We start from the raw sequence: 25,129 nt of genomic DNA on the forward strand, positions 1-25,129 counted from the left end.
CCAGTTTCTCTGGTTTCTTCTCGGGGCAGAGGTCAGCGCTATCCCCACTTGACCTTTCTCTCCGTCTCTTTGTGCTCTCGCTCTACCCCAAAGGTGACTTTCTTTTCTTGGGCCTCCTCCAGGTTTTGAAGTTTGTTTTTACGTTTTCAAGTGGGAACTCCCCTCATCCAGCACACTGTCCAAAGCCCCCCCACCCACCACACCACACCACCCCCACCCAAATGTGTGGGACAGAGTCGTACTGTAGCAGGAGGAGCAAAACACTGAACTGCATAACTGTGTGTTTCCACATTAGCTCAACAAGTGAATGTAGCACAAATAAATCTGCAGTAATTTATAATTCATCAGAGCATTTCAAAGCTGCGTTTCAAAACTGCATTCCTGCAGGCGTCCTCCAGGTTTGTTCTATCACTGAGCATACAAACAAATCCAACAGCATGGTGTCGGCACATGGTTTTATGATTAGAAGCCTGATTCTGTGGATAGATGAAGAGAATGCACACACCCTGGGAGCTGCAGAGGGCGGCAGGGCTGGAGCTTCACAGGGGCCCTCTGGTCTGAAATGATCAAAAATCAAATGGCGACAATTCTGATAGTCAATTCATCCTTCTTTTTTTTTTAAAGCAACAAGAGTAAGAGATTTCAACCAAGGTAACAGCTCTGTGAGGCTGTAGCCAAGCCATTGCTTTAAGCTAAATGCTACTGGTAGCATGGCACCAAACAGCAGCAGGTATAATGTAAACTATGTTCATTTTAGTTTAAAACGTTAGCATGCCTATGTTTTCCAACTAGCGCTTAAAGTACAGCTCAGGCTAATGGGAATGTCATTGGACTTCCATTGGAGTCGGTAGTGAGGTCCTGTTGATACATGCGCTTGAACACTGGTGAGTCACTCTCAGCTGTCAATCATGATATTTCAGATTATAACTGAAAATGAGCACTTGACCAGATTTCAGTGTGATAATGACAGACACATCAAAAAATTCTTATTACACGTGTATTTTGACGTTTTATTTTAGTCAACGTCCTATCCACTGACATGGAGGAGGCAGGGTTTATGATCTCTATTGCAGCAGGCCACCAGCGGGTGAGTGAGACGCTTTGGGGAGCGGTCATGTTGCCCATCTTTATTTGCAGCCTATGGTTAGACCAGATAAAGGTGTGAACTGATGATGGCGCAAGAAAAGTGAAGGCATTTCCAAACTTATTACCTCAGGGTGTGGTACGGGCCAAGGAAAAACCACTAAACTTTTGGAGTGGTTTCGATAAAGGACTTTTCTCCCACTTTATGGCGTTTGCCTTAGCGGAGATACGAACTCATACTCTGCACTTCCAGTTGAAATTCATCCGGACTCAAAACTGTCAGTGGATCAACAAATTCATTATTCACAATTCGTAAAACAAGACTGTACAAAATAAAATGTTAAATCCAAGTCAGACGGACCAACGTAACTTTTAAAAAGAAGCTTTCTTTTTGTTGAGTCACTTGATCACAGAACAAAATTGTTTCCAACATCCCCGAAGTGTCCATTTAGGAGCTGCCTGGAGCTTTTTATCATCCTGCATGATCTTCATCAGCAGATGGAGATGCCTAGAACTTCCCATTTTTCATCCACGTTGGCTTTAAATAGATTTTTAAACTCGACTCTTGAGCTTGGAAAGCAGTAGCTGCAAACAATCTCACCGCAGGGTCAGTTTAGTAGCAAACTTCATCCGCGGTTGAAGATCATGTGACATGATTGAAAGCTCCAGAGACGGCCACCTCCCAGATGAAGAAGTGATTTGAATCCCAACCTTCAACATCACGACAAGTCATCGTTAAAGTGAACAGCTACGGTTTCATAATAATGAAACTCCATCTGCTCATAAAGACGATTTGATACGACTGAAAACTCCTGAACAGCTGCACAGTGGAGCTTATGGCGATATTATTTTGTCAACCAAATTTTCCGGGGGTTTTAGACTTTGTCCTCTGAGAGATTTCAATGGACACTTCCTTATTATTTTTTGACATTTTGTAGACTAAACCATTCATCAAATTTATTGGCTAATCAACAAAATAAAGGACAGATGAATGAAAAATATGAAACAGCTGTTGGAGACGCTAGAATCCTTCTGTTATGTGGCGGAAAATTCAGGGAGTATTGACATTAATGAGCAAAATATTGTCATATCCAGACAGGACTCCAACTATGAGCAAGGTGTTGCAACATGCACCATATATCAAAGTTGTTTGAAATGCATTTGCACCGTCTCCTCGTACTTCATTCTCAAGACCCCAAAGTTGACTGAGTGGTGCATTTTTTTTTTTTGACGTACAGATGTTTGAACTCACAGATGTTTTCGATTTTCTTCTTGTGTCCGGGCGCTTTTTTGTAACAGCCAGAAACTTCCGAACACAGGGACTTGCTGTCCTTTAAAATTACAATGAAAATGTTTGAAATGTTTCTGAAACCATCTTTGTGGATAATCACTAATGAGCCAGAAATGATCATTGCTACACTACAAGTTCAGAGTGTGACAGGACAAGCAGAAACACTCAGTTCCCTGCAGTGATACAGGTACATGACAGCCTGTAGGTGTGTCCCATCCACACACACAAAGGCAGATTGACAGAATGTGGGACACGGTGCGGAGAAGGGAATGTTGTTTTCCCTGATCTCAGCTGACCCGGCATTAAGTAAACACAGAAAAAAATGGCTGTCTGAATGGGTGTTTTCTCTCCCCGTTCTAACTCTTTTTACGAGGAGTTTAGATTTCAGGCCCGGAGGTCGTGGCCTCTCCGTTCCAACCCTACTGAGAGGAGGTGGGGCGGGGAACCTGTCGCCAAGAATAAAAGGCCCATCGGCTGAAGAGGTGCAGGCATGCTCATACCCCTGTCCGCTGGACAAACAGGAACGACCGCCTCCAGCCGGCCAGCTGCCTCGGGGGGAGATCCCCAGTGGCAAATATTCTCCTGCTGAGGGGAGTGAGCATTCGATCCCACCCTGCGGAGGTCAGGAAATCTGTCGAGTCAGAGTAGCCAGAGCTTGGTGGTTTTGGCCACCAGTGAGGCGTGACTAGTGGGGCCCCGAAAAGGTTTCTGGCAGCCCATCAACAGCAGGAGGGGACCGTCCAGCGGTGCTTGAAGGGCCCTCAGGATTTTGTCCTCTCTCACCTCACACCAGCAGTGACCTACAGCAGCTGGACGGCCAGCCCTCCATGGCTCTCAGCAGAACTCCTCTGGTTTATGGTGATGTTGCGGTCTGTCAAAGTGAGTGAGAGTTTCACGGCTGCAGCTGAGTAGTCTGTGTTTTGTGTGTCTGTGTGTGTGCGCACGTGCACAACAGGTTCTGAATGGGTCCCTATGGGCTTCAACAATGAAACAAGATCCAGCTCAGAGTTGAGCAGGTGAAGAGAAAGAAATGTGTGGTACAGAGATGGGAACAGACGGCAAAATAGAGAGAAATGAGGGAAGGAAAGAAGAGGAGTGGGCGAGGGGAGAAAAGCAAGAGTCAGAGAGGGACACCGAGTGAGACAGACATAAACACACATGAGAGAAGGAGATTACATTAGAGAGGAAGTCCAGTGGATGGAGGATTGAAAAATGATTTCATCTGGCTCTGCAGGTAGGAGATACAGAGTACAGAGCACCAGAGGAAATCCCCTTCTCCACACTCCTCCGCTCCATCCCTCGTTCATCTTTACTGTGCGCTTCCTGCAGTTTTTCACCTCTGAATGTGACTGGAGAACATCTGATGCACACTGGATTAACGCGAGGGCCCGTGACCCTGAGGGACACGCATCATTCAGCAAAGATCTTCAGGCGACTCACATTATGACAAGGGTGAAAAGTATCGCCCGTCAGATGAGATAAAAACAGAAAGTCGTCTCAATACATCAAAAAATATTTACTATATAAACTGAAAATTCACAGTGTACAGAAAAATGTTTATACAACAAGACAGAAATCTCAGTTGAGCTGTCCATATATATCCAAATATATCCAAGTTGCTCGACAGAATCGAAAGATGCAAACATGCACAGGCAAATATCCATTACAAACGTATTTATTGAGTTGGAGATGCAGAAAGCCATATATATATATATATATTCATATTTATATATATAAAAACAAACAGTAATACTTTTGATCACTGACTTTCCCCACTGATGATGGTGAAATGTAAAATGAAATTAAGAACAATCAAAAGTATATAAATACGATGAGCTAATACATTCTGCTTTATTACGAACAGATTATTAGAAGAGGCGATTCGGGTCCAATCTATTTGAACTCCTCCAGCATTCATTAAAAATTAAAAAACCTACTGCAAGAATAATCCCCCCCAAAAAAAAGGGTTCACTTCAACCAAGGATCTGCTTAGTCTGAAAGCTTCAAAGAGCATACAGGTGGCTTGGTGTGTTTTAAGCACCTCAGCGTACATTTCACATATTCTATATTATTAATAACCAATAACCAGGAGATAGTATGTAGATGTTAGATTGATTATCTGCCTTCTAAGTTGTTGCCTTCCTGGTTTCATCATTTGCTTAAACTAAGAATACTTCGATTATGGGCTAAAACACACAGAACCACCAGTATGGGGCTTTCAGTCTTCCTACCCTAATATAGTACAGATATGAACTGGACTGGTCCCACATGAGAGATATGAGAAGTGACCCGTCCTGACCTGGAGCTCATCCTACATACCCAATCAGCTGCGGTTACTTTTCTTGCGTCAAGACTCGCTACAATTTCCAGGTGATGAGGTGTAAGGCACTGAGAGCGCCTCGTGATAGTGCAATGGTCAGCTGTTCTGTTACGCTACCGCTCCAAAACACACACACAAAAAGAAAAAAACCCAAACAGGGTCTAGTTTTCCAAAAATAATGATCCATTCCTTCAAACCCCGTGGAACTGTTCTGCAGGGACTGGGTCGGACAGGCGGCTCCACGGTCCCAGCAGTGTTTGTGGAAACGTAATCAAGTAAAGGAAGACGTGATGGAGCAATGTAAGAGATGTACCAACAGCAGCTTTCTGATTGACAGTATTGGAAGCGAACCTGTGTGAGTACGATGTACAGTAAATATGCACTTCCAAAGACAAAGTAGAAACAGAACAAAAACCAGAGCAAAACCCTCTTTGACTGGTCATTTGACCAGAATGAAAAAATGCAACCTCACTGTGTAAAGCTGATTTTCTCATTCATATGATAAAGTGTGATTCTCACACTTTTTGAAGGAAGTTAATAAATACTGAAAAGACTGATCAGCAAACGATGTAGTTTGCGCTCAAGCCCGCCTATTAAAACCTCATTCATGAAAATGTAATGAATTATATGAACGTGAGCTGAACGTCAGACAGACAGAAAGAGCTGTCGACATTTAACACTGAACCAATTAAAAACTGATTAAAATCGGTGGATTTAATCACAACACTGCTTTTGCCATAAAACCTTTAAGATGCAGTCTCTGAGGAAGCACATGGTGGTGAAATCAAAACACAAATTCAAACCTTTTGCGTCATTTCTGAACAAAATCAATGGAAAGCAGGCCTGCCTGTGACCAACACACATTGGGACTTTGTAACAAAATAAATTATTAAAATTAACCCTAAAAACAAAAAATATATATTTTTTTTATATTCTACAATCCAAGATTTCACCATTTACTGAAGAACCAAAAAAGTCTGCAGCAACAGGAGGTTTGGGAGAGGGATCGTCCTCGACCGGGACAAAACGTACGTTACAATGCTGCACGTCTCCGCTGAGGCCCGAGGGCTCGCAGCTGATGAAGTGATGGAGACAGTACCGTGGCGTTAATGAACAGACAAAGAGGAGGAGAAGAGAGATAGTGTCCAAATTGACTTCATGGCTCACCTGCCAGAGCTGGCTGACTTTAAATAATTCTGAATAAAATAATTAACATGCATTAGTCCTAATGTGCTTCCTATCCACTGTAGTGAAAAACACTAAAAAAAAGCTAAAATCTAAATAAAGATAAAGCAAATTTTGTTTTAATTGAAAACTTTCAAGTGATTTATTCTTACTTTTGGCCTCACATCTAAACCAAGCAGCCACATGAGACCTCAGGGAACAGAGCTGCTCTGTGCGGAGAGTCAACTGAACAAGCACCTGGTTATTGAGTCACTAACACAATCTCTCTACAGAAAACACTTCAGGAACTCAACTCTGTACTTTAATTTAACACTATGTCAATGAGTCAAAGTGACACCAGTCTGTGTGGCAGGTGCCTCTCACTGATTTATCTGCTGTTGGCAAGAAGGTGGATGAATGAATGGTTGAATGGACAAATGGCAGATGTGGGGCGGGGGGCTGCTGCAGCTCATTAAAAAGCACAGTAAAAATCTTTGATATTTACACTGAGGAAAGTGAATACATTCAGGCGGCAAAAAGGAGAGTAGGGCGACCTCTCCCCTGTACGAGGTACATTTGGCACTGCTAATACTCAACCCATCTCCGTGACAGTCCTCTTTTTCATTCCTTTCTCCTCTGTCCCTTCGTCAAGTTAGCCAGTAAGTCAAGCTGAACTTCTGACATCTGCTTTGTCAACATGTCACCTCCGCTCTTACTAGTGAATTAAGTGATGTGAAGTGGTAAACGTTGGAGCGCGGGGGCCGGCGGAGCTTTTCTGCGGCTGTCTTATGGTGAGACAGGAACAAGGCAGATCCAGTCCTCCCCGGGACCCCTCGCCACCCCCACTTCAATCAGCAGGAGTCTTTGGTTCAGAAGGCACATGTGTGCAACTCTCCACAGAAACCCTCCTGTATCTTTTGATTTTCTAATATTCTCCTTTGATATAAAAACCCCGGCAGTGTGCAGGCCACCCAAATACGGGTCGTTTTTTCTCTCCCTGGGTTGATCCTTTTCCCAGCTTCCTGATCTGAAAGTCCTTTGGGAAAGGCCGAGGGAGACTGTAGGTGGGTTGTAAACTCAGATACCATTGGTCAGGTCTGTGATGACGTTGGCCTTAACCAGTTTGCGAAGGAAGTCCTTCTCCTTGGATATGTTGTGTGTCCATGACTGTGGGAGAACCAGAGGAGAAAAGAAAAAAAAAAATGAGTCGTACAACATCACAGCAGAAGTAGGAAGACAACTATACAGACCACACTAAGCAGCACTCATAACAAATGCATTGTTATATGCACTGAGCCACAAGCGTGTGTTAGTTTGGGGTTTTCATATTCCCAGTATCTATATGTGTAGGTGTACATTTGAAAGTGTAAAGCTGTTTTTCCTCCCTGCTGTGCTAGGAGGACTCTGTCCAGTGGGTCAACATGTAACCTAAGCTCCTGGTTCCTGTGTGGTGCTTTGGGATTGAGGTTTGAAGAACAACAGAGAGCAAATGAAGGAGGTAAATGGTAAAGGAAGAAATATACAGGAGGGAATAGGAGTAGGAAAAAAAATGGGGAAAAAAAATAAGAAACTGCAGAAAGCTAGGCTGGGCCCTGCAAGAGTCAGACCCAGTTTAAGACTCTTCTACAGGCTCAGAGTCAAACCTCCAACCACATCTCTGTGTGATGGGTCACACAAGGAACAATGAGCCAGTGTGATTCAAAATTAGCATCAGAAACATGATTTCATAAAATCAACCTTTTTTCAGTCACATTGAATTACAAATTTATACCTTCTTAATTTTTTGAGGTCAGGAAAAATGTCTTTGGAAATCTATCTGCAAAATGCTTCTTTAGCTTCTCTACGCAAGCAGGCCAAGTCAAGGACAGAGGTGAAATGTTAATAAGTGTTGATGAAAACTGAGAGCTGGCACTATTTCGCATTTACATTAGGGCTTGAAGTTGTAGAATGTAAAACCAACTAAATAAGTTTCAAGATGCCAAGAACTACGGGAATTACCAAGATTTAGAGTAAGGTGATTGTCACTTTTTGTTAAGTCATTTGATCCATTATTATAAACGATAATAATAATAACTGCTTTATCAAATCAATTTAAAACTTGTTTAGCTGTGAGATAACAGAACTCAAGATATACCACAGCAGGTGTTACAGGATTTCTGTGGCTCTTTGGCTTTTCTCCATCCAGATAGGAAACAAGCTCTTTCTCAAAGTAGTGGAATAAAAGTGGAGGATTTCACTGCTCAGCGGCCGCATGGTCCCAGAAAATTAAACAACCCCAGGCACTGGCGGCGGTTAAAGTGTTCCCCTTAATTAGCCATGTGTGGCTGATGATGACAATGTTGATGATGAAGATGATAATAAATACCAAAGGTTCAGGGGGAGTTTAGACAAAGGTTATCATCATACTGAGCTCATGGTTTACACACGTCAGCACACGGGTGACATCTTTGATTCCACTGGGTTTTAGTGTAAACACAGAGAGGAACTTGACTGATGGAGCAGAGAGGGGTCCGTAATGAGAGCGTTTAGAAAATGCTTATTTAAACCGTGCGCTAACAGTGAAGCGTCTTCATAAAGTGACTAATAAAAGAGTAGTAATGCTTCAATCCAGGGATATTACAGTTTAAATTTTTCTAAATGTGTTTTCCTCTTATAATCCCATTTAGTTTATTGTGTTAAAGGTTCAGTGTGTAGAATTTAGTGACATCTAGTGGTGAAGTTGCATGTTGCAGCTGAATACTAACTAATAATGTAAATGGCCCATTTTAAACACACTAGTGAAAACATCACTAGGATTATTTTGTATCAATTTCTGCCAATAGATCCCTTTCACCTAAATCTTACACACTGGACCTTTAACAGTTTTAGTTTTTATTACATGAGATATTTTTGAGTACAGTCCCCACCATGTTTTAAGTGCCTTTAAAGCAAAAGAATAAAGCAAACTTTAAAAATGTTTAATTTATCATTATGTGCTTCACTCAAACATAAGAAATGTGACTAAGCAGGCTGCACAGAGGCTATGTTGCAAACACTGAAATATCTTTGCAAAAGCAGAGATGAATTGAAATCATGCACCACCATTCTGGGACCAATATCACTCTCAGCCCAAATAGAAAGTGAGTGAACTTTGGCTGTAAGCCTTTTCAATTCCCCCTCAACCTCCACAGGACTGGTGGTCCATCTTCAACAAAGATCAGTCGTTTGTTTCTTCACATATTCTTCATTAAGCACACACGCTGTTCTCATTAGAATGTCGAACCACATTTTATTGAAAAATCGGACAATTTAAGAACACTCTGAATATCTGAAATAAGTTCTGTTCTCAGATGTTCAGACACTCACCTCTTTAATGGCAGACATCTTGACAGTCTCATAGTAGTGGAGAGGTGCATGGGGCGTGTTCATGTCATAGCCGAAACCTGCCACGGCCACCTCATCACAGTTATGCAGTGCCATCGTTATAGCCACTGTTCCTAGAGTTGGAATGTTCTATAGTAGAAGCAGAGACACAGTCCGTCAGATCATTAAAATACAGACGCACACGGAGCATTAGAACTAAGTTTTATTTTATCTAACACAGGCATCAATATGGACTAAACATATATGTAGTATTAACATATCCAGTTAATTCTGAGACAGATGTCCACTCCCGCTAGTGTATCTGCTTCCCTTCCTCATTTATGCCTCTGTCTTTGTTCTGCTGCATCGCTGCTAACTGACTTTGAGCACTTGGTGATTAACTATTACCTTTAAGACACGACCCCTGCAGACCCCTGCTACGACAGTGATCTACAGGGTTGAACTGTGCTTCCTAACTGCCCTGGGCTGCCAGAGATCTGGGGGGTATAGTGGATGTGTGTGTGTGTGTAATTATGTGTGTGGATGCTGGAGAACGAGAGAGAGAAAAAATGAGTGTGTGTTGGAAGAAAAAAAAAAAAAGCGGGTCCAGAAGAAAGAGTGGAGGGAGGCCCCATTTAAAACCATTACCCTGATTTGCAGCCCTCAGGGTAGGTGGAGCTGAACTAGCAGCTGGCCAACCCCCTACTGCGTGTTCTAATACAGATTAATTTAAAAACACACACACACACACACACACACACACACACACACACACACACACACACACACACACACACACACACACACTTGACATAAACACTTATATGATAAATAGACCTCCTCATTCATTTTCATGTACATAAACATACCCTCTGATGGTCGTAAGAAAGACAGGAGGGTGTTGTATTGAAAGAACGAACCAAATCATACAACTCTGCAGCTTGTATTGTATGAGACAGCGCTGCACGCAGTCACAAACACACACATGACCACACACACATACATACATACACACATACATACATACACACACACACACGCCAGATGCCCACATGCTGAACACATGTTGCAGGGGGGAGTTCATGCAGGGGTGTTCTGGTGGCCCCAGAGGGCAGAGCTGCAGTGATACACTCATTTCTCTAATAATATTCCCTCCCTACCTACCAACAGATTACAGCACTCTGTGGCGTTGAGTTTGTATTTTTCTGCTGTCTGCCCTGGTTGGTGGCCACAGACTGATACTTCTATATCCAAATGTTCTTGTGTGTCTCAGGTCCATACAAACACGACTCGTGAGCAAAATGCTAACACTGAATTAAAATAACAGTAAAGTTGGGTTTAGACTGAACCAGTGTAACCAACATCTTAGAAAATGGTAGAGGTTCTTTCTGATGTAAAGAAAGTCTTCAAAACTAAGATGAAAAAGGAAATGTATTAGAGTAAAATACAACTGAAGAGTTAATCATATACACATACAGAAAACCTATTTTTACAAAAAGCACACTGGAGGCCACATCTTTGCTACATATGGTTAAATATGGTATGATACATAATCCAAGCTCCTGTAGATGCACTGCCTGACAACTGCTAGAACCTGACTTTGCTTCACTCGCTAACTTCTGGCATTTGTCTCTACTTCAGCAGTGTTTGTCTCCCTGGTCATGCGCAGTGACAGCATGAGCAGGGTGCACGCAGCCATGCAGGTCAAACAGTGACAGATACCCCAGCAAATCATTTGATTTGGTGTGGATGAAATGCTTGGTGGTGCTCATCATCGTCCTGCCAGGGCCACAGACACCGACTGTATTTATTGATGGCTATTGAGATGTGAAGAGGATTTCAACAAATAAGATATGAAGTGTTTCAGAAACAACTTATCAACCCTAGCTTTAAATGACTCCAGAAAAACCTTTGTATTTTTCCTGCCATTAATTATTGAAAAGAGGCTACTGTTCAAATCACGGTGCTGTTGCCATCTAACATTGCGGTACTGATATGTGTGTAGAATATTTTGGCTGGTGTCTTACCCCTTTGCCCATGATGCCATTGTTGAAGGGCAGGCCAATGAACTGGAAGGCAGCTTCCTGGATGAAGTAGGGGTTCAGGATTCTAATCTCGGTCGGCTCCCGAGGTACATAGTGAGCCACCGACTTCCAGAAACCCTCTGTGCCCCTCTGAGGAAACACAAAGAGAAGGAAGGAAAAACAGAAAAATGTACATTAGTCGAAAGCACTGGACTGTTTTTTCCCTCTATAAGATCAAAGTCATGTACATAAAACACATTCACACGTTCACATGATGACACCTCCACAATTTACCAAGCCAACATCAAAGTGAGATTATCCTCTGTAACACTGACATAAAACACAGGAGCCAACCAGAAGCCAGACCCCTTCTAGCACTGATTAGGGAAATGGCTTTTGGGTCTCTTAATGGATGAAGTCAGAGTGAGGGGCTCGCAGGACATCGATAATTACGACCCCTCGGAGGGGGGAGTCTAGCAGTGGGTGAGGGGTGCAGCCGGCCTGGAGTGCTCACAAGATTCTGCTTTGCAGTCCCTCTTTTCCCCAAATTACATGTGTGCAGAGAAAGAGGTTTCTGAGGTAAAAAAGCATCTTGTGTATTACTTTTTTAACTCACTTGCATTCTGTTTAACTTAATATTTCAACATAATAAAAATGTTTATGTTATAACTATATAAGTTCTTGTCCTACTGATTTAGTAAGTCAGGCAGAAAACTAAGTAATATCAATACCAATGATGATGATTTCATTAGGACACACCCGAGCAGGATTTTTTGCATTTCTTAAATTTCCTAAATATCCTGATATTCTCTGTCAGAACTTGCTGCGTTTTGAGTTTTACAGAGTGCAAAAGTTGCACATGGCATTAATGATTAGGCTTGATGGAGGATATATCAGTGGATTGCATGATTTTAAAGTAAACCCTGATTTGTTGTTAGACATGCAGTTGGTAAATCAAAAACCCCCAAAACGGTTTTGCCAGCCAACATCCAAGGTTAAATGTGGCATTTGACAGGAAATGGTCCAAATCGCACCTTGACCCGAGGGTGTTCTGCGAGACCTCAGGTCTTTTTACGAAAAGGCAATCATCATCAGTCGCTAGGGCAACCTGTCAGACAGACCCACGTCTCCACCTGAATAAAATTATGTAACTCTAATGAAACACACTTACTCAACTCAGTCACACCAGAACAGGACCCGAGTCATATTCTGTCATATATGATATATATTTATAAAAATTAAAAAAAAGACAATTTTGAACAAAATCTAGTCCTAATGACGCGTCTATCAAGTCAGGCAGATTTGCAGCATTACTTCAAATGATAAACAACATTATAGTGTAACAAACTAGCAGTGCGTGATTGACTTGACTGACAGCGTGAGTTCCTAAAAGGCATGAATCCACAGGGTCAGCAGATGTGAAGAGGAATCACCTGTTCAAATAGTGAAGCACCCGCCCGGTCGCCTTTAATACAGCAATGCATGACCGTGTGTGTGTGTGTGTGTGTGTGTGTGTGTGTGTGTGTGTGTGTGTGTGTGTGTGTGTGTGTGTGTGTGTGTGTGTGTGTGTGTGTGTGTGTGTGTGTGTGTGTGTGTGTGTGTGTGTGTGTGTGTGTGTGTGTGTGTGTGTGTGTGTTGGCAGAGGCAGTAGCAACAAGTCTGCTGGCTTTGTGGCTTCAACAGTGGCGGCTCTTTTTGAACGCGGGCCCAGCTCTGTGCCTTCGGCAAGCTGCAACAGGAACAGCAGCTCATCTCTCCTGTCAACACAGCTTGTGTTTGCCAGGAATCTATTTAACAGCGCTGTTTGGATGTGTGCGCGTCTGTGTACGCTGAATAAAGAAAGTAATGCATTTTTTTCTTTATTTCTAGGAAGGGGAGAAGCTAATGACACACAACACACACCCCTCGCTTTACACAGCTTATGACCCGACATGTACATAGACACGCATGTGACGGGGCGGGGTGGGGATCTCTTTCAAGATATTCAGACAAGTACAGGTGGCTTTGACAAATGTTGAGAGCAATTAGTATGTAAGGATTCAGGTCTGCAGAGAGGGAGGGGGTGGAGGCTGCTGTTGTGAGTTTAGGAATGTAAAACGTTGCTTACATTCAAACATCTCTAACTCAGACCACTTGTTGTTGCAATGGTCAGGGAGAGTTAATGATAAAACTCAACCCTCCTTAGACGGCACATTTAGATCTCAGCAATGAAGACTGTTTGTGGCTACTGGGTATGAATATTTAAATATGCAACATGGCAAGTTTTAATAAGAAGTCAAGCCTCATCTGGGTAAACTAGAATTACTGCTTTGTGGTTTAAACCTTGAAGTGCAGTTTACAACTATGTCTGTCCAGACTCCGACAATAAATGTAGTGGAGACTTTGAAGTCATCACACAGAGAAAAGCATAAAACAGTCAAATTCCCTGTATATGTTCACATTTGACAAATAAAGCTGATTCTGATAGAGTTGTACAGTTGCAGCCGTGACAGCAGACAATGCTTCAAATATGCATGTTGCTGCAGGGAAGCAACTAATTATCAGTCTTCAACCAGGCAGTATAGAAGTTCTACACAACCAGTTTCAAGGTGGGCACAAAGGTTGGTGTCACCAATTCAGAATCCGACCTATTGTGAACTATATGGTCACAATCTCCCCTTCATGTTCCCGAGTTAGGGTGTTGAATAATCGCTTGAAAAGTGTTTGGCAGAACATCATGATGTCACAGTGGAGTCGACCTTTGACGTTCTGGATATAACATTTCATAATTTCATCCTATGAGACATTGTGAGACAGAATTGTGTCATAATTGGGGTACAAATTCTTGAGATATGGCCAAAAACATGTTTTGTGTAAAGTTGTTCCCAACAGATTATGTACAGAGAACCTGAAAAAATAATGCCTGGAAGCATAATCTATTTACGTATCTCGAGAATTGTTCATCGTATCAGCTTCACACTTGGCCTGATAATTGTTGCAGACCTAATGAAATGCCCTATTGAATTTGGTGCAATTTGGAAACTGGATACATTCAATATTAACAAACTCTGATTAAAACAGACGACAGGCGCTCTGTAGCAGCAGTGGCTGGGACTCATCAACGAAAGTGACATTGTTGATCACGACAACAGCAAAGACACTGATTTTCCAGTTCTGGTTCAGTAAAAGTTCAAAGCAAGTAAATCACTGTACTATCAGTGGTGGATCATGCGGCAAGACTCCTCAAAGCTTTGGCAAATAACCTCCAGGGAACAGGATGTTGCTTCCACTGTGGACTAGTTTGTTTGCCCTAGTTTAGAGAAACAGCGCTGCGTTGGAAGCATTTGAACATGGACTGAACAGGAAGCTCGCAGAGTGGTATACCTCTTACTCACCAGGTCCTGACACACACATGCTCAAAGGTGAACAGAAGTGTGCAGCTTGACTGGTTGGCAGTGGTCAGAGAGGAAATGGCTGTTTCCCTTCTCCTGCACCAGCTTTATGGTTAAATTGGTCTGGATTATTAGATTTAAGTGTGTGCACAAGGCTGTGTGCTCCAATAAGGCACCTGTGAAAACAACCTTGAACTTGGAGACTTAATTGTTTGCAAAGCAATGAGATGGACGGTAGAGGGGTCGGCCTCACATTGCCAGAAGGTAAAGTAGGGCAAACCAATTCTCCTTGTATCGACATTAGTAACGTTTGCATCCAAATTTAGAGCAGATTTTTAACAGTAATAATAATAACAAATTATAAATACGAAAATGGTAACTAATGCAAGTTTTAATCCAAATACAGAAAAACAGATGGTGGCACAAATTGGATAATTAATTGCATAGGAAGAGGACGCAATAAAATGATGCATTGAGAACGCCGGCAAAACTTCAAATGAAGAAAAACAATATGAAAAACTTGTTAATACGAGTGGATAACAACGTTTTCTTTGTAGTAGGCATCTTGATTCACGAGTATTCAGGAGCCATGAATAAACAGTTATATGTGTATGAGGCACAAAATATTTCTAGAGTAAAAACATTACGCATTATCATGACAATCTATTGTAGCCTACTTTAAACAGTCTATTGGAATCATTGGGAATCTCTGAGCCTTAATTTGTTCCCATCTGAGAATTCATACTTTAACACCTCCCAGACGATTAATCTTCACACTGCACAATACTGTACCAAGTGGGGTTTAAGAGTTGGTCTGGAGATGAGTCTGTTGCCATAATCGCAGAGGCACCCTTAGTAAAAGCCTGGTGTTGTCAGGATACTGACAGATCTTGGCAGTGCTTCTGAGATTATGAGCCAATGAGGAGGAAAAATAGTTCTGATGAATGACACGGCACCAGAAAAGAACTGTCACAACCCCCTTGCTCCACATGATGTTTCACAGAACCAGGTAGGCCACAGTGGCAACTTGTGAAAACGTGTATTTGGATGTGACTGTTGTCCAAGAAAAGGTCCCACACCTCTGAATCATCGAAGCGTACAAATCTGACAGCTTTAGAACAAATCCAGACTCAGAGATCCTGGTTGAGTGGAATCAAAGTGGACAGTGGAAAATGGACGGGAAGACAAATTTGTACAATTAATCCCAACTTCACTTAATGCCTGAGCTACAGCAGTAACTGAAACATTTGATCCCCACACATAACTAATGGTCAGGATGCTGGGTTGTATATTTGTGCTTGTGCATGAATGTAATGTATGAACAGCTCTTCAGCACAGATTCTTCAATAGATAGGAGGTTAAGACGGCACTTAAAATGTATCAGACAATTACTATAAAAGCACTGCCTCTTAACGTCACGTGTGTAAACTATGCCTACGGCTTTACAGTGTATTTGTCTTGTAATTTTGCACCTGTAGGAGAATTCCAGCTACACACAGACCAACACCAAAGTAGATAAACACGGGATTAGAAAGACAATGTCAGCAGGTGAGGACAGGAGCTACTGTAGGCCAAGAGAAGTGACGGATCAAACGGACGGAAAAAAAAGGGAGAGATTAAGATTCTTCAGAACAATGACCAGTGCTAAAATGGAAAAAGCACGACATTTTTTAAATATGTGAAAATGACTACCCAACGCTGTTCCTACGCAACTGTTTTCAAAACACGCAGGCACAACAAAAGATGAAAATATACCCAAGTTGCACTTCATTCCACGAAAGTCAAAAAAGCCCAATTAAGAAACAGCGTGGTTTAAAGCCTTCCGTTTATAGTTTTCTGTCAGTTTATGGCTCCTGAGGGACTGAGTGAAATGTGGAGCACTGTGTAGGAGTGCACTGAGAGGGGGAAAGAGGAGAAGAACTCCAAACCATCTCGTTGCAAGATACAGAACATATCTGAAATCTAAATGACCTGCTCTCGAGTGTTGCCCACAACAATCTCACGGCTGGAATGATGCATCCCTGCTTCTCTGATAAGCAGCGACCATATAAATTTGACTATATCTGGGCTCTTCAGTCCCGTAAGTAGCTGTGTGAGGATGTGGTTTGTGCGTTTGATGTTTATAGAGAGGACGACTCGAGGTGGACTGGATTCCGGAAGGTAGACTTTAAGCAATTTAAAAACAAAAACGGCAGCCCCCAAACTGCTAACAATCACAATTAAGTTTGTCTGGAGGTCGTTAGCACTGTGTACATGTCGGACCTTTGAGTTTACAAGTTGCAGTGTCTCACCACATAAGTGCTCCACTGAGGAGGAACCGTTTCGGGAAAAAAATGTTTGAAGGGAAGAGAGGTTTTTCCAGAGTAGTGGTAAATGGCTCGGAGCACAGTAGAGGGGATTACGACTATTTTTATATCCACAGAGGTAATATTCTTCACAGCTTTGGTTAATTTTTTCACTTTCAAATAGGAATCTGAACCGTTCACCAGTTTGCTTGTGCTTTGGGTTTTCCTGACTCATACCATGACCTCTGCCCTCAGTCAGCGCTTTCTGTTTTACCCTGAGGTTATCCGCTGTGTGAAACTCTCGTCTCCACAGTCCCATGACGACAAAAGTAAAAACGGTGCCAACCCTTGACGACACTGTGACCCTGAGGACTTAAATGTGCAGCCTTGTCTCTACCTACCAACAGGTGACATGTTGGAAGATCACACAGCCATTGCTGCTGGCAGGACCTGCTGGTATCTGACTTTAAAAGAAACAAATTTGTCTTTCTTTTGACTTATTTTGACAAGTCAGAGTCCTCCTTGAACTTGAATAAATACGGAGTAACCGAACATCCATCACATGACAACACGCTACCAGAGAATCCCCGTGCAGGTCTGAGTGTTAATCATTGCAGGCTAGGTAGGTGACTCATTTTCGAAACACAACACTCATGGTAATCAGTGACATCCGGACACTATGTTAGTCACTTGGTTCATGTTCAGAATCTATGTTTACAGGTATGTAAATGTTTATGAATGCATGTATGCATGCTACTTTGGGCTTCTGCACAGATGTTGGGACTTTAAAAAGGACCCATATAGCGGTTACTTCTGTCCCATAGAACATCTGTGATGATTACACTAAAGCTTTCTGGCTAAAATGACATTTCTATAAAAAGCGATTAAACTGGGTGTACAGAGTTAAACAAAAGAAGTGTTTCCTAACAATATTCCAGCCAGAAGCTGATTTGAAAATCTGTCAGTGATATAAATCAACAGGCTATATTAGGAGTTCCTCGCAGACTTGATTTTCTGGCAAGATGTTTTCAAAAAGATTGGCTTTATAACAATATTTTGAAACCTCTACATAAGAACCCCTGGGTGTATTTCTATTAAAGAAGGAAAAACTCTTTTCTCAAGTTCTCTCCATCCATCATTTATCTCTCTGGCCTGTAGAGAGGTAGGGAAAGCTCCTGTAAACAAACAAAGGAGATAGAACACCGACACTCCACCTTCGAACTCTGTGTTTACCACCGGCTGTATATCCTTCACTGGCTCTGTTTGAAAATATCCCTGCATATACAAACAACTGCGGCTGTGTGTGCATGAACCGCGAATGTGCGCTGTGCATCGCGGCAAAAATCGAAACTGGTGTCATAGGAAAAAAGGAAATATCGACAATTGTGGAAATCATGTTTGAGCACAGTTGTAAACAGCATGTAACTGGGCAATCAACCAGGCTGCTGCATACGTGGGGTCAGACTTTAAAGAGTGTCTAAGCCAAGTTGTAATCACATATACCTGCGGTAATGAGGGATTAGGGAAGTTGGAAGTCTTGTGATGCTGCAGCACTCTAATTGCAGATGTAGCAGCGGGCTACACTGATCTAAAATGCGAAACACATTCAGAGAAAGACGTGTCTGCAAGCTGAGGACGTGATCAAGGTCAAAGTTTAAAATCTGGACTCTGCATGTGTGAGTGAGTGGGAGGTTGTGTGTGTGTTTGTGAGAGTGTACAAAACACTAAATAACAGATTGGGAAATTGCCTCGCTAATTTGTGTTCGGTTAAGCCATCCAAGACTGTGCTGGAGGCATCTGAAAAGCCAAAATAGCGCAGGACTTTGAAGCAGACCACTGAGTCACCAGCGGCTGGACTACAACTGCGTACCACCCACTACCCTTTTCAAGAAGAATGCAAAGAAAGACACCCGCTTTCATAACCGCAGAAGGATAGTGAAAGGGGTTTTGCATCCCTTGCAGCTGTGAGTGTGCAGGTTGCACAAAGAAATCCGCTGCTCGACCAACAGATACAAAAGCTCCCACAGGACAGTCGTCCATAGTTACATTATGTCTCACTCGGGGACTGACTGAATGGATGGAGCAAAGAGAGGGAAGCTTGCTGCTACTTCCTATCCCGACAGTATGCAGCTTCACTCTGTGAACCAGTCAACAGCATTTTATTGATACAGAAAATAGTTTTCGGTTACTAAAAGGAGAAATTTGTAAAAAAACAAAACAAAAAAACATTTATGAGTCAATGTTTTGCGGAACTGTGTCCCCGAGTTCACAGAAGGCACATGTACATACACACATAAACACCTATTCATGTTTATGTTTCCACTGCAATAGTCCAATGTGGGTGGATGTCAGATACAATGAAGCTACGATAACAGTCTTTTGACAGGACTTCAGTTCCTTTCATGTTGTTGCCAAGACTAAGGATCCTCTAGTAAACACATATCGTTTCTCTGGTAACACGAGGCGGCTCACGGTATGTTCAAATCGACATGCCACTTATTTCACTGAGAAAAATTAATCTGGGAAGTTTGTGAGTTCTCCTGAAGTGATCGTTTTCAGTAAGTGGGATGGCAAAATAAAGAGCCTCACATGCAAAATCACAACCAGATAAATGCTTCTGTATCTATCAAGGGGACTTCAAACTGCCAAATAACACTGAGGAGATGTAGAGTGGGTCAAAATCCTCTAAAATGTTTACAGAATTCAACTCTGGCAAATGTCTGGAACATTGGGAAGGACATTTTACGATGTTTGCCATATTTCAGGTGCAGGGGATTGTCCGGGTTGTATTCGTTCACAACAACAACAGGACTGCCGCCTGTTCAGAGTACGCAGAAGGCTAGACATGACGTATGAATTCTATGTGTTTTCGTTTATCAACACTGCCGTTGGCATCATCAGCCAAAGCGCTCAGATTTCTTTTTCAGCGAGTGTTTGGCCCCTCTTTATCATCCTGAGATATTCTTCCAGTTTTGTGTCCGCTGCATGTTAGAAACGTCCTCAACACGCCTACTCGCTTGCTGTGAATTTTCCTTCTGTATTCTCACATGAGCTCACTCGGACATAATCCGAACATTTTACAAGGGCGGCTAGCACGAAACGTTCCAGGAAATGTACTGAGCAACTGACTGAAGACATTTGCGTTCTCACATACAGGCCTTAAGCAGCTCTAGATAAAACGCACAATTTACTGTCATAACGGCTAACACCACCAAAAGTCGGCACAACCGTGGATGCCAACAAGCCCGGACAAGTAAGGCTGAAATAGATTTTGGGTCTTTTGGAAACAAAGTCCATGCTACTTGAGACCGAGTCAACTTCAGTGCCATAAACTATTAAACTGGAATAAATTGGCAAGGACACATTTATATAGGGTGAAATACAGTATTTATATGGTAGTAAATCAACCTCTGAAAATGTATAAAACCAGAGTAAAAACCAAGGACTTTCCAGAGGTCAAACATGGGTCTCTGCACATCTGTCAGTTCTCTTCTTCCATATTATCATCAAGGCTTGAACTAAAAGACAATGATTTTTTTTTTCTTTTTTGTTCCCAGATTTTTAACCCATGGGAAACATTCTTCCTTCCTCAGCAGATCAAAGAGGGCTGAGTCAGATGCCAGGGGCCAGATCAATTATCCCAGGCAGCCATTTCCACTGTCCTCTCCCTCTGACACACCAGAACAACCTGGGCCCTATCAAAGGCTGAAGGGGCCGTCAGCCAGCCAAGCAAACTATTTTCCTCATTTGACTTTACCTTCCACTGCTCATTTTCTTTTCCTCCGCTATTATCCCTTTACCCTATTTAACTTTATCCTTTCCCATCTATCTTCCCTCTAATCTATCATCCTATAATCCAACTTCACACCACTACTTCATTCAGCTTGCCCTTTCCATCCCCTACCATAAATGTATCATCCTCTCCGCTTTAGTTTTTTTATCCGTGTTTTCTCACTCCTTTTTATTTTTATTTTTTTTAGGATAAACCTCCACTGCTCTCTGAAAGTCAGACATCTGTGGAAGAAAAGAAGCTTTTAGCTCAGAGTTACCTGATAAGAGGGAGGCATCCTGCACAAGGGAATTTAGCTTATCAGCCTGTGCAGCAGCTGTGTATGCAAGGTTTAGTCCATTTCTACAATCAATGTACAGTATCTCTAATATAACCAACAACATTTTTAAGTATACAATGTTATTTTACAAAGGACTGGAGTACTGTTTAAAAACACAAAAGCTGAATTCCTGAGTGCGTGTGAAACACATTTTAAATTCAGATTCAAAGGCTTTCATTGGCATGACCATATTCTGATATAGCATCTCCAAAGTGATGTATAAAATTAAATGAAGTAAAATATCCTACTGTATTTATTTCCGCTTTATATTTCCTTGTTTATATCTGGCATGTTTACGTAATACTTTTACTGATGTCTCTATTTTGACTGTCCTCTTTGCTGCTGTAACAGTGAATTTCCCCGTTCTGGGACTATTACAGGATTATCTTATCTCATCCATTTTATCTTTAATATGCAGTTATTTGCAAAATGCTAAGCAAAGATATAAAAGAATAAGAATTTGTATCAAATGGGCTTATACATGTTCTAACAATGGTATGGTCCTTTGAATAACACTACCGTTCTTTCGCATGACTCTGTGATGATCTCTTACTAAGTGTCTCATTGTCCTGCAGTTGAAGGGACTAAAAAAAAAAAACTCACACTGATACAAGAGACTGAAGTGAATGAAAGTGCTTATGAGAGCAATTTCTATGACAAAGGTTTTAATATGGAGGCACAGGGGGCATTCACAATGAATACCTTCTGAAATACCTAAAACAGATAAGGGAGAACCTGTTCCGTCATTCAGTTTGACCCCTGTGATTAAGAGGCCAGGTCACATCCTGTCACTTAACTGTTCCAATCATAACATTTCAAAGGACACCCAAAAGATTTGCTATGTGGGAAATTAATTCATAATTATAAGTGCGGCTAAATCCAAATGTGAATGAACAGGTTAACAGGAGAGCATCTTACCTCCAGGGGAAATGGCAACGTAGCATTAAAGAGAAATCTCTCTTTCCGAAAGAGAGGAAATAACTTGTCTAATGGTGTTTGGTTTTTCTCAACTGTCCTTTCCACATGAAGCTTCTTTTTTTTTTGAGATTCATGTTGTCCTCCTAATCCATTTTACTAGAATGGCTTACATTTCCACAGAAAAGGAATGTAGAGAATGTGATCAGAGGTTAAACTGAAACTAAAAATAACCCATAACTCAGATATTCAGCCACATTCCAACACTCTGAAGTGAAAATTCTACTTGTAAGTCTATTTTTGTTGTGCACCAGACTTGTCTCTCATTCTAAACAATTTTTGTCTTTGAGCACCCACTCAGTGTTTCCTTTCTTTCTGCTGTGAGTTGCCATCCGGTTATCTGTCAGTGTATCAGTGTGTATGTGTGTTAAATATGTTAAAGGAAATGATTTTAATATGTCCTTACCAGTTTCTCCTTGAAGACCATCTGTCTGAGCCACTTGAAGTCCAGCGGTTTGAAAGCAGAAAAAACGAAAAGTGAGTCTTTTTCATAGTTTTCAGGTTTCTGGATGGCTCCCTCTGGATAGGTAATCCTGACGGTGGTTTTGGTTCCGACGTCTTTGCCGTGACCACTTACTGGTGCCTCATTCAACCTGCCGACACAAGAAATGACTTAGTGAATGGAATTCATGCCTCGAAGATTCTTTCAGGTTCATGGCGCAGAGATTATAGAATTCAAGATGATGCAATTTACACTTAAACATCTATGAATTTAAAAGTTCATCAAGTCATAATCATGGTGTCTTTTGTCTTAAAGGAGTCATCTCACCTCACTACGACATCATAGTCATCGATACGGGAACCCAAAGACTTGTTGGACAGGATGCCCCCATTACCCACAATGATGCATCTTTTACAGCTGAGACTAGAAAGCAGGAGGGTCATGGGTTAGTAATATTAAGAAATATAATATATTAAATAATTAATTTCAAGAACAGATGTTACAAAACAGGACTTCATGTTGATGTAGGTGAGTAGCAGTAATTACCTGTCCAGCTCCTCTCCAAGTCCAAAGTTTTTCGTGGTAGTTAAAATGCTGTCTATGATTCTCTCTGCATTGGAAAAAACCAAGAACCATCATGAGGAGGACATTTAAAACATACAATAAGTTGTCACTTACACTGCAATTAAAAACTAGAATGGCACTGAGGAGTGCATACCTCCCTCAAGGCCCCTTATAAAAGCACATTTGAATTCACTAGATTTTTATCTGGATCTGCACCATGTTCTCACAATGTTAAAGTGGAAAAAAGAAATCTTGGATCATCCCCTTTGTCCAGATCTGCATAAAAATGTATTGCGTTCATCCCTGACCCAAAACCCAACTAACAGACAAACGCCAACATCCGATGCTGGCCACTAACACCTGCTAACATCTACTGGTAGTTGGCAACTTGAATTGTGCAGAAGAACTTCAAATGTACCATCTTGTCCTATATTCTAAAACATATGTGAGCTTTTTGCGAAGGTTTTTTTTTTTCATTTACCTGAGCAGTTTATGTAATACTTTGGTGGATAATTGTTTTCCTGACACTGAAAGTAGACGAGTGTCAAATTCTCTCCATTTAAAATACCGTATGAGATAATGCGATAATCTGGCAGGAGGTCATATGTCCGGAAAGCGCTCACTCTTTATGGAACAGAAGTTTAACATCACAGATTAGATGTTCTTTTATAGGGAAAAGGATTTGAGAACTGAGGGAACCGCTCCTTAAGAAGATATATAAACTGCTGAAAGCTCCAACATACCATGAGAGATACAGCAATCTAGGTGGTCTCATGGACAGTTGGAGGGGAGAACACCTCTCTCCGTTTATTCAGTCATAGATAAGGAGTGACCAATCAGCCCTCAGGAGCAGCGGTGATGGGATGAAACGGAGGAGTGAATCTCGGAGAAACAGACATACAGGGTTCCGGATGGTATGTGTGTGTATGTAGAAACTCTCCCATAAAAGCACTCAGAGAGGAATGCTGTTTTCAAACAAGCACATTCTCCTGGTTAAGTGGGCGATGTTGAGCTCGTCTCCCTGCGTGGCCAGCACCCCTCTGATCGCAGGGCGAGAAATGTGGATGTTTAGCCATAGCGCACATTCCTGCCATGTTCTACGGGGCATTCTGGTAGAGTCATGCTTCCATTGTTAGATATTACATATGTCGCCTCACTCCTCTTGACCATTTTTAGGCCTCTCATACTTGTAATTCACCCGTCATAACATCCCAAATGAACAAGATTCCATTTCAGTTGCTACTATCTATGATCAGAGCAACAATTGTATTAATGAAGGCGCACCATAGAGGGACAACATGGATTACAGTACTATGATACCAAGTCTAACTTTCTGGTAATTGTATCCCACATGAAAAAATATATTAAACTGTCGCCCTGCAACACGAGTGGCGTTTTCATTGCCTTCACTTCTTAACTTGATATAATCACCATATAGCACATAGTCAACAGAGGAGGGCCAAGAGCAACACCAAACTAAAAGCGAGAGTAAGGGGAAGAGTGAGAAGAGGAGAGTTTAGACTGGGGCCTCAAAGCTGTTTGTAAGACATATTACAGCCTCATTCAGCAGACTAACGACCCTAATGATTAACCTGCTGAGGAGAGGCGAGCAGAGGAACAGCCCATTGTTTGGATGTGGTGTCGATGTCTGGCGTCAAGCATCACCCCGAGCAGCATAAACACAAGAGAGCGGACCACACCTGGATCCAAGCGGGTGAAAAGTGAAAAATCACAATGGGCAGGACTCTCTTCCAGAGGATGACATGGAAGCTAATTGTCGTAAGTACCCGGGGTAAACATTTCAGCAAACTATGTCTCGTGGCAGAGCCGGAGACAAATGGCTGTAGGCTGAGACGTTTGTCCGACTTGGAACCCTTGAAATGACAAAAATCTTACTGGCAACAAAGACGAACGACGGAAGCGTCGCATAATATGTAAACACAGACACATTGTTGGGAAAAGTGTAGCCTAAACAACATAAAAGATCATGTTATAACAGAGGTATTTGTTGGGCCGGCAATAAACAGGCTTTTATTTAAAATTGTCTGCCAGGGTGAAAAACTAATAACTTGAGTGTAATATGAAAACGTATTCGAGGTTATTGGTCTGATCTGTGTTCAAATGTTCAAGTTCAATAAGTCTCTCTGGATGAATCGTGT

The 25,129-nt window shown here is 41.9% G+C and overlaps 1 protein-coding gene across 6 annotated transcripts in view; it reads right to left on the reverse strand.

Annotated features, from left to right (window-relative positions):
* Positions 1–4,033: 4,033 nt before the first annotated feature.
* LOC117777872 (CMP-N-acetylneuraminate-beta-1,4-galactoside alpha-2,3-sialyltransferase-like) overlaps positions 4,034–25,129 on the reverse strand; it is a 50,611-nt gene continuing 29,515 nt past the window's right edge. For all 6 annotated transcript variants that reach the window (XM_034612920.1, XM_034612919.1, XM_034612918.1 and 3 more), the window contains 6 exons: positions 22,953–23,016; positions 22,734–22,829; positions 22,371–22,557; positions 11,228–11,374; positions 9,204–9,350; positions 4,034–7,025 (listed from right to left, as the gene is read on the reverse strand). In XM_034612920.1, coding sequence (XP_034468811.1) covers positions 6,936–7,025; positions 9,204–9,350; positions 11,228–11,374; positions 22,371–22,557; positions 22,734–22,829; positions 22,953–23,016 — 731 coding nt within the window. In that variant the 3' untranslated portion in view covers positions 4,034–6,935. The remainder of the gene's footprint in view (positions 7,026–9,203; positions 9,351–11,227; positions 11,375–22,370; positions 22,558–22,733; positions 22,830–22,952; positions 23,017–25,129) is intronic.

Source organism: Hippoglossus hippoglossus, chromosome 17, assembly GCF_009819705.1.
Source record: "Hippoglossus hippoglossus isolate fHipHip1 chromosome 17, fHipHip1.pri, whole genome shotgun sequence".
In the NCBI taxonomy this organism is placed as follows: domain Eukaryota; kingdom Metazoa; phylum Chordata; class Actinopteri; order Pleuronectiformes; family Pleuronectidae; genus Hippoglossus; species Hippoglossus hippoglossus.